The sequence below is a fragment of the Rhododendron vialii genome, chromosome 3a (assembly GCF_030253575.1).
Source record: "Rhododendron vialii isolate Sample 1 chromosome 3a, ASM3025357v1".
Lineage (NCBI taxonomy): Eukaryota > Viridiplantae > Streptophyta > Magnoliopsida > Ericales > Ericaceae > Rhododendron > Rhododendron vialii.
In genome coordinates, this window is record NC_080559.1 from 4481195 (window position 1) to 4495795 (window position 14601).

Here is a 14601-nt window from a genome sequence, read left to right on the forward strand (position 1 = left end):
ATTCAAATTGAAAACGAATTATTATCTATCAAAATTTAAAAACAAATATCATATCGCTGACGGGTGAGATTGCGCAGCAAGACTTAATTCACGGAGGAGCCACTCTCTCCAAACAAAGCCGAAAGAAAGAACTTCGCAGTAGTTGAGAGAGAGAGAGAGAGAGAGAGAGAGAGAAGTGTTGGGAACAAAGATGGGGATGGTTTGGAAAGAGCCATCAGGCTCAGGCGATGCCAGCGGCAACAGCAGCGAGGAGCTATCAAGTTCCAGCAGATCCGCCCAACAAGGCGGTGGCGTTAGGCGGTTCCCAACGGCGGCGCAACCGGAGATAATGAGAGCAGCCGAGAAGGACGACCAGTACGCCTCCTTCGTCTACGACGCCTGTCGCGACGCCTTTCGCCATTTATTCGGTCTCCTCCTACTCCTCCTTTATTATCTAGGGCTTCAATTTTTTCCTCATTATTTCTATCCATCTGTTTTGTTTTGTTTTGTTTTTTCTTCAAATGAATTAGACTCAGTTGTATTATTATTTTCCCATTTCAGGTACTCGAGTTGCTGTTGCCTATCAGAGTGAGGTTTGTTTTTCTCCGAACAAATAGACAGTAATTTCCAGCAAAAGGCTTGGGGAGTGTGAAATATTAGAGATTTATGTTGTTTGAATGTTAACATCAGTTATTTAGGGGAGTAGACAGGTAGCGCTGGTAATCGAACCAACCTTCTCAAGCTCGACTCTTGTTAGGTTCGTTGAGGAGCTTTGTTGTAATGTATAAGAAACCCAGCTCGAACGCTGTTTTGAAGTTAGTTGAGTATTCGAGCAAAACTTCAACCAAGTTAGTAATTCACTCGATAAGTTTATATACCGGATAAAAAAAATTTAAGAAAAATCAAGATGCTTGAGCCCAGTTCATGATAGGCCCAATACAAGCTCGTTGGAGTTGAGTCGAATGTTAAATGAGTAAAGCTTTAAACAGGGTTTTTGAATCTCATTAAGTTTTTAAGCCATGCTTGAAAAACTCACTACTCAACACGGTCGGCACGTATGCATCCCTATAGAGTTGTATACACACGAATCTGGGCCACTTTGTCTCTCCACCACTGGATGTGGGGTTATCATAGTTTATCAGCATAATAAAATAGAAAGAATCCGCTATTGGGTAGGCACTACTAGCAGCAAGATAGGTTGTCTTTGGTCCGGGAAATTTAACTTGTTCAAGATGGATTGCAGTCAAATATTCTGTTTCATTGACTTATGAATCTCTGTCCAGTGAATATTTCTGTGCCCAACCTGTAAAAGGAGATTCAGATTGCCAAGGTTGTTAATTGAGCATTCATGGTCACTAATCGAGCTCCGAAATTACACCACTAATGCCATTGTGGAATGTGAATATATCGTTACAGATAGATTTGGGCCATCAGCTGCTAGAACATGTTATTTGACACAGTAATTCTTGATTTCTCTGTTAGATGACGTGCGCTAAATTTGGTTTGGACTACAGTTGTTTTTGTGTTATTCTCCTGAAGCAGAAAGTTGATTGTTTTCTTGAGTAGTATCCAATGGCAAATAAGTCAATGTGGAGAGTCAAAAGATAGGGGTGTGCTGCATTTGATTTATTTAATACAGAGAAAAGCAATGAGAAATGTTAAAGTATAGAAGACAGCAAAGACACGATACTTTCATGTTATTTCATCAGTCGGAAACTTAAGGTTCATGTGCTAAACCATCGATGCCATATGCTATTGACATTTGTCTCTTCCTTTATGATTTTCTTTCTGATTTTCTCTAATGTTAGAAAGTTAGAAACTGTAGTGGATGTCAATTCTCAAACTTTGCCTATGTCTTATTCTTTCCAGACAAAACTTCTGGGCCAAATGCTATATTATGTACTTACAACTGGTTCAGGGCAGCAAACACTTGGAGAAGAATATTGTGACATCATTCAGGTTATAGTCTCTCTCCTTTGTCATTCCTTAACTGGATTTTCAAGTAAACTACGTACTGTTGCTTGGCTTTTACCAGATGATCTAGCTGTGGAGGTTAAAAATGTAGGATAATGTCCAAGGAAATGTGGTGTTCAGTTATGTTCAGGAAAATATTGTCATATACTAACAACCGTTATCATCCGTAGCCGCAAACTTGCTTTAGTTTGCTATCTATCTCTAGTCTCTAGTTTACATCATTTTGACCTGATTATGATTTTTCTGTTGGTAGTGTCACGGAAATTTCTACTGAACTTTTGATCTTATATTGGTGATTGATAACAGAAAACTGTACCGGTCGTGTCTATTGTTTGATTGTGCAGGTTGCTGGACCATATGGACTTCCTCCAACACCTGCCAGACGTGCTTTGTTCATGGTTTACCAGACTGCAGTTCCTTACATAGCTGAAAGAATTAGGTTAATTTATTCTTTTTCTTGCTTAACATCTTTTTAAGTTCTTACTGTTTTCCATTGAAGTAGCTGTCCCCCAATTCTGCTTTAACAATTTTAGTATCCATCTCATATACAGTTCTAGAGTTGCTTCCCGTGGCATTACCCTCTCGGATTCACTATCTGATGATCTATATGGTGACAATGTTTCCGAGAGAAATCAAGATCAATCACCTACAGTAGCTGAACTCACATCTTCCTCTGCTTCAGAAGCACCTGTTTCAGCTTTGTCTAGATGGAAACTAAAAATTAATGGATTATGGCTATATGCAGCTCGGACATGGCCCTCGGTAACCCTTTTTTTTTTTTACACATTTTTCACTTTACCCTTAGAATTTCTTTTTTGGAACGATTTTACTCTTGTAGTCGGAATTGAAATTTTATGCATGTATTCGTGGAATAGACGACAATGTTCTGAAAACTAGACCAGTGAGTGAACTGGGAAGTGACCGGAGGGCAGGTCACCTGTTCAATCCCGGGTCAACCAAAATCGTACTATGACTTAATAAATGTATATACTATATACTACTACTGGATTTATGGAAGTAACTTAAATATTTTTCGCATGGTAGATAATATCTTTAAGCATCAATGAAGTTCTATAAAGTATACCCCTACTTAAGTTTTGTTTTCTGTTGTATTTTTCTGCGAAAGAGAGTTGCAATGAACATTTAGATGTTGCTGGTAATATGATAAGGAGTATCTTGTAACTGTTGGCCGTGTTTGTAAAGAGAGGTATGGAGTTATATATGATCTGGTATCCCAATATGTAATATACATGTGTGTCATGTTTGAAGAAGGATCATCCAAAGGAAGAGTGAAAGATTCCTAGAAATGGTAGTTCACAATCTATGGGTGGGAAACAAAAGCAGTAGCTTTTGCGTCCTCTCTTAAAGCCTCGTTTGTTTTAGTCTTGTGCAAGCAATAGTAGCGAGCATCAGCATTGCTTCAGTCCACATTAATGTTTAAACGGGCTGGGTTTATGCAACTGCAACTGGTTCATCTGGATCACAGTTTGACCCTTATTTTGAGGCAGTTTGGGTAAAGTATCCTGGTTCTCTTAAACAAAGAGTTTGACAGAACCGGAATAGAGACTGGTTGGTTGGTCTACTGGTTGAACATACCTGTCCGCTCCAGACATAAGAACATTCTTACACTGTTTAAATCTTTGTTTCCTTTTCAAGACATATGTGTAATACATTACTGAGTGGATGCCTTTCTTTAAGGTTTAGTTTGTGTGCCCTCCCTCCCTGCATGCTAAGCTTAGGTTTCGCTTGCTAACTTTTAAATGGTGAGGAAAATTCAGATGCTTCCCTTGGCTCGTGAATTTTTGCAAGTGGTTCTTCGCACCAACCTTATGTTCTTCTACTTTGAAGGTGATCCCTACGGTTTACTAAATGGATATTTAGTTGCAGTGAAAACATTGATATTGAACTTTGGAGGATAATTGGTTGCGCAATGTATCATTGTTCTGCAGGCCTGTATTATCACATATCAAAACGTGCAGCGGGCATTCGTTACTTGTTCATTGGCAAACAAGTGAACCAAAGACCAAGGTAGTTTATTTCAAAGGGATCGTACATGTAGTTTCACGGAGACAATTTTCAAGAGAAAATTTTGTGTCATAATGGTCCATGAAGATTAACTTTTTGGTTTGATTAGGACACGCTTATCAAAGAATGATCACTGGTCCATAAAGACTATCTTCTTGGTTGGATATTCTTGTGTGTATATAAAATGGCTTGTTGACTTCATCCAACGTTTGATCTTTAGATACTTGTCAAATAATGATCCATGAATACGAACTTCTTGCGTTGACTTTATCAGAATGTATAAAAAGATCTGTCAACTTTGTCACACGACCCTGATATATGACAAAGTGCATAAGATGCTAGGCTTTTGTGACAACGTGCAAGCAAATGTACCCTTATAAGTGACTACCCCATCTTGCACCTGCAGACGCAAACATCCAAACAGATTGCGAACAAATGTAAAGAAAAGAAGCATAATGTAAATGGGGAACAAATGCAAATAGAGAGACTTGAAGCCAAGACCTCTCCAAAAGCTCTGAGACCATGTTAAGTTATCAATAGAGTCCCAAAAGCTTAGGAAATGGTCCCAGCAATGTACATCAAGCTATCTAGCACGCCATCATACTACTACCCATTTCAAGTACTGAGTGTTTGTCCCATTGATGTTTTTAGGACATACCAAGCACTAATTGAACATGTAATTCAGTTTTTGAGTTCAAAATGATCAATTTAGCTGATAATATGACCAGTTTGTGTTTTTAATTTTGTGCCATAATGGCATAATCATACCCTGGATTCCAACATTGTGTTCATCATGTATCATGATTTATTGAGCAGATGTTTAAAATCAATTGTGCTGTGCTGCAGATACCAAATATTGGGGGTCTTTCTTTTAATTCAACTCTGCATCATTGCTGCTGAATGCCTACGACGTACCAATTTATCTTCCATTGCTAGTTCAGTTCACCAAACATCCCTAGGGACATACCAGGCTTCAGCAGGTTCTGATTCTCGAACTGTAGCTCTCATAGAGATATTCTTCGAATTCGCCTTCTCACACATTATCATATCCCAACCCAACTATACTATTTTTTTCCTTTGGTCGTGAGTTTTTGTAGGGCGAGGCATACCAGTTTTAAATGAAGGTGGCAATTTGGTAACTGGGGACTCTGATATGGGAAGTTGGGTCTCTGATTCCAAACCAACTTCAGAGGTGATTTTCCAGTTTGATCAAGGAATTGCTATTCCCTTTTTGTGACTGTTATTCTAGTATCACTAAATCTTCAGGGGTTTTTATCACCTTTTTTGTTTTTCAGCTTTTATAAATATTTTTTATCGCCACAAAACCCCTGTTTAGGTTATATCACAAAGCTAATGGGGATATGGATACAAAGATGGGACACATTGCGACATCGAAATTCATTTAATCTGCCATTCCTCCTTCCCCAGGGCCATGTCTATGGTGGTGCTTTTCAGAAGCCTCTATTTTTGTAAAGGGATCTTATGGATGGTGTTCTTTCATATATGTGTCTTCGCTATAGCCAATGGAGAAATCATATGAACCCACCTTGGAGTACATGTTTCTTCTTTATGTAACTAACTGAAAAATCAGACCCGCTGTGGAGCACATAGATGATCTTCATCTAGATTTGGAAACTATTTGTAATTTTGCGATCCAGTAAATTCCAAAATAGAATTACCATATAGGCTTACTTCTAATAATCAAACTGTTAGATTAAAGATGATCAGTGCATAGAATTACCACCATTGGTATTGGGTGAATTCTGGTCTCTCCTATTCTACTCTTTTTTCGTATGGGCTTCTTGTGTGATGATCGCATTTGTATAACCCAATCAGATAGTAAGGTTCCATGTGCCCCATATAGGCACACTTCACATGCTTGTTGGGGCATGCTTATCGATCTTAATTCCCAGTGATGAGTTATTTAGGGAAAATATTTAGAGAGATGAATATCTATCATGTGCAGCAATTCAAACTGGTTTACAACCTTTTAACTCCGTTGCTGAACGATATTTTTGCTTAGTCTCATGCAACAAGCGGAGTCGGCAAATGTACGCTTTGCCTTAGCAATCGCCAATACCCAACAGCCACACCTTGTGGTCATGTATTTTGCTGGTATTGTCTTTTAACCCCTTCAGTTTCTTCTCTTGTACAAAATCTCTCTCTCTCTCTCTCTCTCTCTCTCTCTCTCTCTCTCTCTCTCTCTCTCTCTCTCTCTCTCCTGATTTATTGTTCTTTTTTGGTAGGAATTGTATTATGGAGTGGTGCAATGAAAAACCTGAATGCCCTCTGTGCCGTTCTCCTCTGACTCATTCAAGTCTAGTTTGTTTATATCATTCAGATTTCTAGTGCTTGATCGTGTTGGATTAGACCCAATGAACACAAAGGAAAATGGTAGTGTTGTATTTATGTTGGTTGTCCCCTACTTTTTAACATGCAAGGACATTCATAGAAATAGCCTTAGGTATAACAATGAAGAGCTTGTCCGGTGGTGGGTTTTTTTTTTCCTGATGGGTAGAGCAAAGCAGGTGTTGTTCCAGAAATTGGGTTTGAGATCATTGTATACCATGGTGAGCCTAGTCTTCATCAACCATATATACTTGTACATATTTCTTCTATGGAAAAACGCAACTATCCGTAAGGTTCCTGTTGCCCGTTCCTGTGCAGATTTAATCAACAATGGAGGTTGTCAAACTAGCTGAATCCTGGTGATTTCTCACTTGAATTCAGAATTAGCAACTGCTAACCGCAACACTGGTGGTGGGTGGGTTCAGATTTACTGATTCAATCTCTCCACAAAAGCTGGAGTGCCATTCACTCGAACGGATTCAGTGGATGTAGACGGGGGTTTGTGGGAATGATTCACAATTGGGGCATTAAGTTTACAAAAAGTCTAGAAACAAAACATATTTGGTGCATGTAGATCCATGCGCATCGAATGGTTTTGTCCGGAGTTGTGTGTTAGTTTGTAGCATTGCTCTTAAGTTTCACCAAAAGTGGGTTGCTTTCCCTTTTTCCCCTTGGCTTGTTCTTGCGAACTGATCAGTCAGTTGAAAGCACCGGATCAGATATGGTAGTTGTTGGGTCGTCAGCTTTTATCAACAAATTGGTACCAGACTCTTACTTGGTCACTCTTGCACACTTCAAACTTGGGGGTCAAAGAGATTTTTAATTAGGTCAAGCCTGAGATTGATTATTTTTCTTCGTCTGTATATGTCGGATGTATTCGTTCAATTTGTTCATAATTTTGAGCATCGGTCTATTGCATATGTGGTCCTCTCAATTATGGATGAATATATGGTCCGTGTATCTTCTAATTCTCTAGGCAAAAAGCTCCAGTGAACCTTCGTAATTCGTTCGACACGTGATTTTCCAGATGTTTTAGATGACTTGTTCCAATTACAACGCTCTTCCTTGAGTTGAGTTCTGACTTTTGTGGGTTAGGCTTTACTTGTATAGTTGTCAATGTGGCGTTCGATCTTGTACAGATGACAACCAAGTTTCTTGGAACTCATAATCCCTAATTGGGAAAAAAAATAGAATATTACTTTAACTGGTTTTAAGTATTTTTAATGATGCTCAATTATGAACGAAATGAACACATACACCCGTGTATTGCACTCGCATTTACAAGTACAAATAGAAAAGACAAAAAAAGCTCCCTCAATGCACAAGTCAAATTTCAGCAACATATATAATAAATAACTGGCCCGTACTTCAGACTCTGTAATCCAGAATCGATCCTCCGTCAACTAATTCAAGATTCCCCTTGTGTAAACTAAAACTATAATACATAATTACACAACTATTTAGTCTCGAATTCGAGACTAGGAACAAAAAGATATGGTGAAAAAAAAAATGCCTACTGAGATTGAGGACTTTGAATTTACAGTTGACGCACCATCGATATATTGTTAGTTGCAGCACCAGGGAAACTTCAATCTTTTCAATGACGTGCTTGAGGTCTCTCTCTCCAACCAATTTAAGAAAGGAATTGCAGCATAGAATCCACACCCTCTCTATCCGATGAAGAGTGGGATTGCAACTTTGTGGTTACATGATTACCCTTGACATCTGATGATTATACTTTGGCACGCGATATTGTTGTTCTAAGCAGACTGGAAACTCACCTGCCCAGGAGCTGTTTTTTCAAATTCTGCACAAGCCTCAGGGGTGTCTTCCTCACTAGGTGGAACAAACTGCCAAAATAGAGGTAGATATCTGTCCCACTCCTTTAAAATAGAAGAGCCTTTGCTACTCCCAGTTTTTGCCTTCATCAAAAGCAAACCAAGCAATTCATTAGAGCTTATGGCAGCAGCATTGCACGCATCATAGACTCATAGCAGGTCATATTAATGAAGAGACAATAAGGATTCTCAAAAAAATTACTGATTTTGTCAGTGACAATAATACCATCAATAATTTGGAAATTAAAACTTAAATGTTGACATAACGACAAGTAAATTACTACAACAATAATCAGGAAGGAGAGACAAAATGCATCTTATTGCCAATTCAACTCTGACAAGTCAAGAAAACGTATTTCACATTTACATGCATACAGTTTGTTAGGGATACTTACAACATGCTCTTCAATTAGGCTCTTTAGCTGCATTTGTCCGACAGGGGCAACCACTCTCTGAACCTTCACGATTTCTTTATTTACCTGGCATAATTATGCAAGAATGATTAGACTATCCACAAATTAAAAGATAGTCACGCGACTCACACTCGTCTCTCTTTGTTGGTTGATCTTGGGACTTCAAATCTTTTTAGGGGACATGCATTTTATACATGTTCCCTTAGAAAGTGGGATTTTGTAATTGTGAGAGTGAGAATTCAAAGGCATGCATTTAACACGTCTCCTGAGATTGTGGGGTTTGATTTCCAAGCTTTTCCCTTCATCCTACTTTTAAATTTACTTCTAATCATTTACGCGGGTTATTTTCGAAGATCTTAACATTCTTTTCAAAGAGCACTAATATTGTGGGACAACCCAAGATGGAATTGAGTACAAACAAAGAACATGAGACGAAGGGAGTAGACTTTTCAGAAAGCAAAGCACTATACACTAACAACAAAGTAAGATTCCAAACAACCTGATTGAATACGAGCAGTACCATCTGTTTCAGAGAGTTTTTTTTTTAATTTTTTTGGGTTTTGCTGGAGTAAGAAAATTCATTGCAACGAACCTTGGGAATAAGAGTGTCATCTTCATCAAGAATATATACCAAACCTCCCGTCATACCAGCAGCAACATTTCTGCCCACTCTGAAAAGGTTCACAAAATAACCATAACACTAATGCATAATTGCAATCCCTCCAATATCTAACAAGTAATATGGAAAACAAGGAGAATGAATACTGTCTACATCTTTTGTTTTATCTTTGGAACGTAGTTCAATGGCAGCAGAAAAGTACTGCTATTAAACCAAGCGAGGAGCACAAAAAATTAAAGGAGGACAAGTCCACCAAAAAAGAAAGAGAAAAGGTAGAAACTAATACTCACTTTCCAAGCACAACCACACAACCTCCGGTCATGTACTCACAACAATGGTCTCCAGTACCTTCCACTACAGCTTGGGCAAGAGAGTTTCTCACAGCAAAACGTTCCCCAGCTTTCCCTCTAACAAAGACTTGACCACCTGTTGCACCATATAAACAGGTGTTCCCCACAATAGTGGCTTCCTCAGGGCAAAACCCAGTATTCTCTACAGGAGATATGATCAATTCCCCGCCAGCCATACCCTAGAAATCAGCTGGTAGGGTCAGACATCATAAAATCAATAGAAAGGGAAAAGGCAATTAATGCTCAAACATTTAGTATTCAACTGTGCTTAATTCAAAAGGCAGCTTTACTGCAAAGTTCCAACTCTATATTACCTTTTCCAATAGATTAATAAGTAATATAGGCAAATTAAGCTGCTATACGGAACTATATTTTTAATGACTAATTTCGTATTATCAGTATTCAGGATTTCGGTAATGGAGGGGCAACATACAGCCAAAAGGTTGTCTCTTACCCAAAAATAACAGCAATATACCTACCGAAAAATCTACAGCATGCAATGTACTTATATGCCAATATAATCAAAACTAATTCCATAAATACCATATTTTATTCAAAATGCACTACTTAAGACTTCATAAGGGGAAAAATTGCTAGAAACTAGAAGTCTTGGGTAAAATGTTAGAAATTTGAGACAGGCTAGCCGGTCCATGAGCATTAAGTTGCTCCGCGGCTGAGTACAGATTTGCCTCAACAAGACTAAACTTCCGAGTGAAATCATAAACTTGAAAAAATGCAAGTTCAGGACTGTGTCAACTTAATCTCTTAAGTGGAAAGAGCTACTCATTTAGGCAATAACTTTGGAGTTCACAAGCTGCACCACTTCACAGAAATACTACCTTCCCCACATAGTCGTTAGCTTCTCCTACCAGCCGAATGTTCATTCCAGGTGTCAGAAAACAGCCAAATGATTGTCCAGCACTCCCCATGAACCTAGTGAATGAAAACAACTTCTGGTTATTTTTCTCCTATCCATTGAGCTAACGTAAACCGACAAAGTATGTTGAATGCACAATACTATATGGAGGAAAAACCTACGTTATATTTAGCTGCCCAGCAAAACCAGTGTCACCATACTTCTTTGCAACTACACCAGCTATACGACCACAAACAGCACGGTCCACATTGTATATCTTTATACTTTTACTGACCACTTTCTCATTCTCAATTGCATCAGATATCTGCACAGACAATGAAGCACTACTCAAGACTATGGAATATGTCTGATAGAGAGTAGAAATCAAAGAGGACAAAACTCATTTATATTCCAGAAAGACGCTTCCAATACTTGCAATCACTAGCGAGGATTTACACATCAAGCTATCTTGCCCTGGTTTTTTGTACAAACATAATAGCAAGTGAGAGAGAGAGAGAGAGAGAGAGAGAGAGAGAGAGAGAGAGAGAGAGAGAGAGAGAGAGAGAAGAGTTTGTATAGATTTTGAATCCCTTATTGTTATGCAATAATTGAAGATCTCTCCATTCGCTATGTTGTCGAAAATTGATATTGTAGATTAGTATTTTGATATTTCAGGCCTACTAGAGTAATTTCAAGAGGGTTTTCACCAATGTAAATTTGAAAGGTTCTTTTGAAAAAATTATAAGCTGCAGCCCAATTTAGGATAAACAAAATAAGAAATCTATATTGTCTCGGATTCACTTTCACCTATGCTTTGTATCCTCATTGATTGATTCCATTGTTCGTCTTCCTCAGTTTTAGAATCGAGGCAAAGCAACATCAGCAACCAGAATATATCGAGGGTTTTCTCTCGTCTCCGCCAGTGATATCAACAAACGACGGTCAAATTAAAATTGACATAAGTTGCAGTTATTATGCTTAATAGGAACATTTATGAGCTTGCTTATGGTTTTGCCTCCGCTGGATGTTTGATATTAGCACCGCAATGAGTGTATCTTGCTTTCTAATTGTTTTCTCACGTATAGAAGAGTAGTGCGAGGAATATTCTTTATAAGCATGTCCCGCAACCTACTTGTTCAAGTTTAGTAGCATCGCCGTGTGCGTATCGAATCCTTAACACCTATCCACAGATGTGCTTCCTAGGTTGGATTAGTACCAAGTAGTTTAGTTTTGAAATGAGAATGTGAAATGTATATTCCTAGAAAAAAGACATGACAGTTTAAATTCTCTATGGAGAAAGAATAGAACTGAAACTCAACTCTGTGCATTCACCTAGGCCCTACCATACCACGTAGCAGACTAGGTAAATCAAGAACCCACAACTTTTCAGCTTAAAAAACTTTGTTGATGCTAAAAACTTGCAGAGTCATGTCGTGAACTTTTCTAAAGGAAAGGGCTAAATTTACCAACCAATAACTTCTGTAAGAAAAGAAAAATATGTAGAAAAACAGTCCGAAAGACTTATCATTAGGCATTCCAACATAAACATTTGGATTTCAACAAATTGAGAACGATAATGTTGCAAACAGATACATACGATAGTCATCAAAGTTTACCTCGGGATCTGAGAGTAAGACATCATCTAAAACAGGGCCATTGCTATGAACATCCTGAAGTCTAATTTTCGTACTGCTCCACTTTGGCAACCCAACATTCTGTATAAAGTTAGAAGGTGTATTTTATTTCAGAACCAAGTCTAGAACAAATCAATTTTACTATGATAGGGAAAAGGGAATACGGAAACACGATTAGATGTTCCAATACATACAGAAAGAATATAACCGAGATCAAGATGTTGTGTTTTCATCAATGATATATCTCGAGGTCTTAGTAGATCCGTTCGGCCAATTATATCATCCAACTTCTCGTAGCCTAGTTGCGCCAAGATACCCCTTACCTGACCAAAAGGAAAAAAGATAACATTATTGACCGTTACTGCATGTAGAGTGAAAGGAAGGCAACTAAAGATATCCAATTATGCAGACGAAAGAACATGATCCGGCATTAAAGACCAGGTCGCTAGCTAATCCAAACATCATCACCAATCCAGTCTTTTATTCATGCATTTTCAAGGAGATCAAAGAAATGACCTATCCTTAAATTAAATTGACCATGCTTGAGGTTTCCAACAACTGCAGTGACTCGCTTTATAGTTTCTGAAGTAACATTGACCTGTTAGTCAGAGTTGTCAGGGAAAAAATACGATCTTATGTTGTTATGCTTGTAACTTATGCCAAACAAACCCACACATCTCATCCCCAATTCCCAAGTTTGATGCCGAACATCCACAACCAGCTCACTGTGAAGCAAATTTCCCTATTGCCTTGGTATGACAATGTGCAATATGCCAACTATATAAGCTACGGGGCATCCTCACTTTTATAGCTAGCTTTTAGAGTTGAGTTATATCCAAGTCCGATTAAATGATATCAGCTGGAACATCCGGGGATGGGTAGGGTGCATGTCCATGACCTACACGCAACAAGTGCTACCATGAGCACGCAGCACGCTGTGCATGAGACATGGTATGAACCGATGTCCCACATTGCCTACGTGTGAGCATAATGGGAGAATGCCATATATAAGCTTGAGGAAACCATCACTTTAATAGCGAACTTTTGGCGTTGAATTCTTCTGTGTAACACCAACACCCACAACCTACCAATGATCAAACACTGCACCATCACTGCTATAACCTACAACCACCCTCTGTTTTATTGTTTCAAATCTCCACTACCAAGAACCCCAAGATTTGGAGTGCTAATTGAGTACGTGCATGAGAGAGAGATGAGAAAATTTAGTAAGCCAGAAATCGTCGTGGAGCTACATGATGGCGCCTCTAGAAAGCTGGAGAGTCTATGCATGACGCACTAAATCCATCAAACCTTGGAGAGCCAGGCGTGTAGATTACCTCTTCAGCGACATATAGAAAGAAGTTGACAAGATCACCAGGCACACCAGGGAAACGAGCTCGTAATTCTTCCCTCTGAAATATATAGTAAGAGATAGAAAAACACCAACAAATCAATGCATGTGAGAAAATGGCAGAGGAACTTGAACTTGTTGTAAACCGAATTACCTGACTGGCAACACCAACAGGACAATTATTTGTATGACAGATCCGAGCCATAACACAACCAGTAGCAATCATTGCTACAGAACCAAAACCATACTCATCAGCACCCATTGCAGCAGCCATTAGGACATCAATCCCACTTTTGAAGCCTCCGTCAACTCGTAGGATGACCCTCTCTCTCAGTCCATTTTGAAGGAGTGTCTGTCACAATACGAACTTGAATATTCCTGGTAGAATTTCTAGGAAGAATCCATAGTACTTTAATTGTGAACAAACCTGGTGTGACTCTGTAAGTCCGAGTTCCCAGGGACCACCAGCATGCTTAATGGAACTTATAGGGCTGGCTCCAGTTCCCCCGTCGTGCCCTGATATCTGCAAGCCAGGGTACATATACTGGTCAGCTGCCACGATGATTATATTTTATCGTATCGCATGAAACCCTAATACCTAAGAAATGAGAAATAAACCTTGGTTTTACAAGACATTCTTTTATGGCAGATGCCATTTTCAGTAATCATCTAGATGATACGGTATGAATAAAACAAAAACTTTGTGCTCTGAAGTTCCAAACTCATTTTCGAGTTAAAAAAGGAAAAACTGAAAGTAACCTTCCAAAGAAAGAAAAAATGGTCAAAGCACAATTTCCCAAAGTGTATCCAATGGTTTTGTTTTGTATCAAACTTGAGCAGATAAGTTGGCCCTTAACGTTGTATTATTCCATAAAATCTTAAGACCAAAGTATCCATGTAGTTGAATTACCTTAAAAGATCACCAAAATATACTTAAGTAACGAAGTTTAAGATGCTACACACTATTGATTGTTAGTGTGAGATACAGAGTAAGCTCTTGGAAACAAGTCCCTAGTTCCCAGGAAAACCATTGGCTGTGTAGCCCGACAGAATCTTCCCCATAGGATGCTTGATCCTCTTGTTGGTTTTGGGTGTGGTCCTTCAGTTGGTAGTTTCTTTGTTGCTTTGCATTGTTTTGCTAGGTTGTATTCTATTTGTACTCTTGGTTTTGGTTGGTATAAAATGTCTCACTTACCCAAAAAAAACTGTGATT

The 14601-nt window shown here is 38.7% G+C and overlaps 2 protein-coding genes across 9 annotated transcripts in view; one reads left to right on the forward strand and one right to left on the reverse strand.

The window, feature by feature from the left end:
- Positions 1-50: 50 nt before the first annotated feature.
- LOC131319556 (peroxisome biogenesis factor 10) lies at positions 51-7330 on the forward strand. 8 transcript variants are annotated; one of them, XM_058349861.1, is made up of 11 exons: positions 51-407; positions 541-572; positions 1849-1938; positions 2298-2392; positions 2505-2715; positions 3732-3801; positions 3903-3981; positions 4825-4958; positions 5076-5170; positions 6002-6093; positions 6225-6632. In XM_058349861.1, the coding sequence occupies exons 1-11, from the start codon at positions 191-193 to the stop codon at positions 6325-6327; spliced, it is 1218 nt and encodes a 405-aa protein (XP_058205844.1). In that variant the 5' UTR covers positions 51-190; the 3' UTR covers positions 6328-6632. The 8 variants fall into 8 exon arrangements, with proteins under 8 accessions (XP_058205844.1, XP_058205845.1, XP_058205848.1 ...); XM_058349862.1 differs by lacking the exon at positions 6225-6632 and adding an exon at positions 6646-7330 and having other exon boundaries at positions 70-407; XM_058349865.1 differs by lacking the exons at positions 6002-6093; positions 6225-6632 and adding an exon at positions 6646-7330 and having other exon boundaries at positions 70-407.
- A 315-nt stretch (positions 7331-7645) lies between these two features.
- LOC131319555 (ferredoxin-dependent glutamate synthase, chloroplastic-like) overlaps positions 7646-14601 on the reverse strand; it is a 29279-nt gene continuing 22323 nt past the window's right edge. The window contains exons 23-33 of the mRNA XM_058349860.1: positions 13816-13911; positions 13543-13740; positions 13375-13449; positions 12232-12360; positions 12020-12118; positions 10586-10728; positions 10387-10480; positions 9488-9726; positions 9171-9249; positions 8561-8644; positions 7646-8249 (exon numbers count right to left, since the gene is read on the reverse strand). Of these exons, the coding sequence (XP_058205843.1) occupies positions 8088-8249; positions 8561-8644; positions 9171-9249; positions 9488-9726; positions 10387-10480; positions 10586-10728; positions 12020-12118; positions 12232-12360; positions 13375-13449; positions 13543-13740; positions 13816-13911 (1398 nt within the window). The 3' untranslated portion in view covers positions 7646-8087. The remainder of the gene's footprint in view (positions 8250-8560; positions 8645-9170; positions 9250-9487; positions 9727-10386; positions 10481-10585; positions 10729-12019; positions 12119-12231; positions 12361-13374; positions 13450-13542; positions 13741-13815; positions 13912-14601) is intronic.

Excerpts from the sequence above, each read along its gene's own strand:
- LOC131319556 (XM_058349861.1), top strand. The coding sequence starts at position 191 with ATGGGGATGGTTTGGAAAGAGCCATCAGGCTCAGGCGATGCCAGCGGC. Across the intron at positions 2,716-3,731 it reads CAGCTCGGACATGGCCCTCG|ATGCTTCCCTTGGCTCGTGA; the intron begins GTAACCCTTTTT and ends AGGAAAATTCAG. Across the intron at positions 3,802-3,902 it reads TATGTTCTTCTACTTTGAAG|GCCTGTATTATCACATATCA; the intron begins GTGATCCCTACG and ends ATTGTTCTGCAG.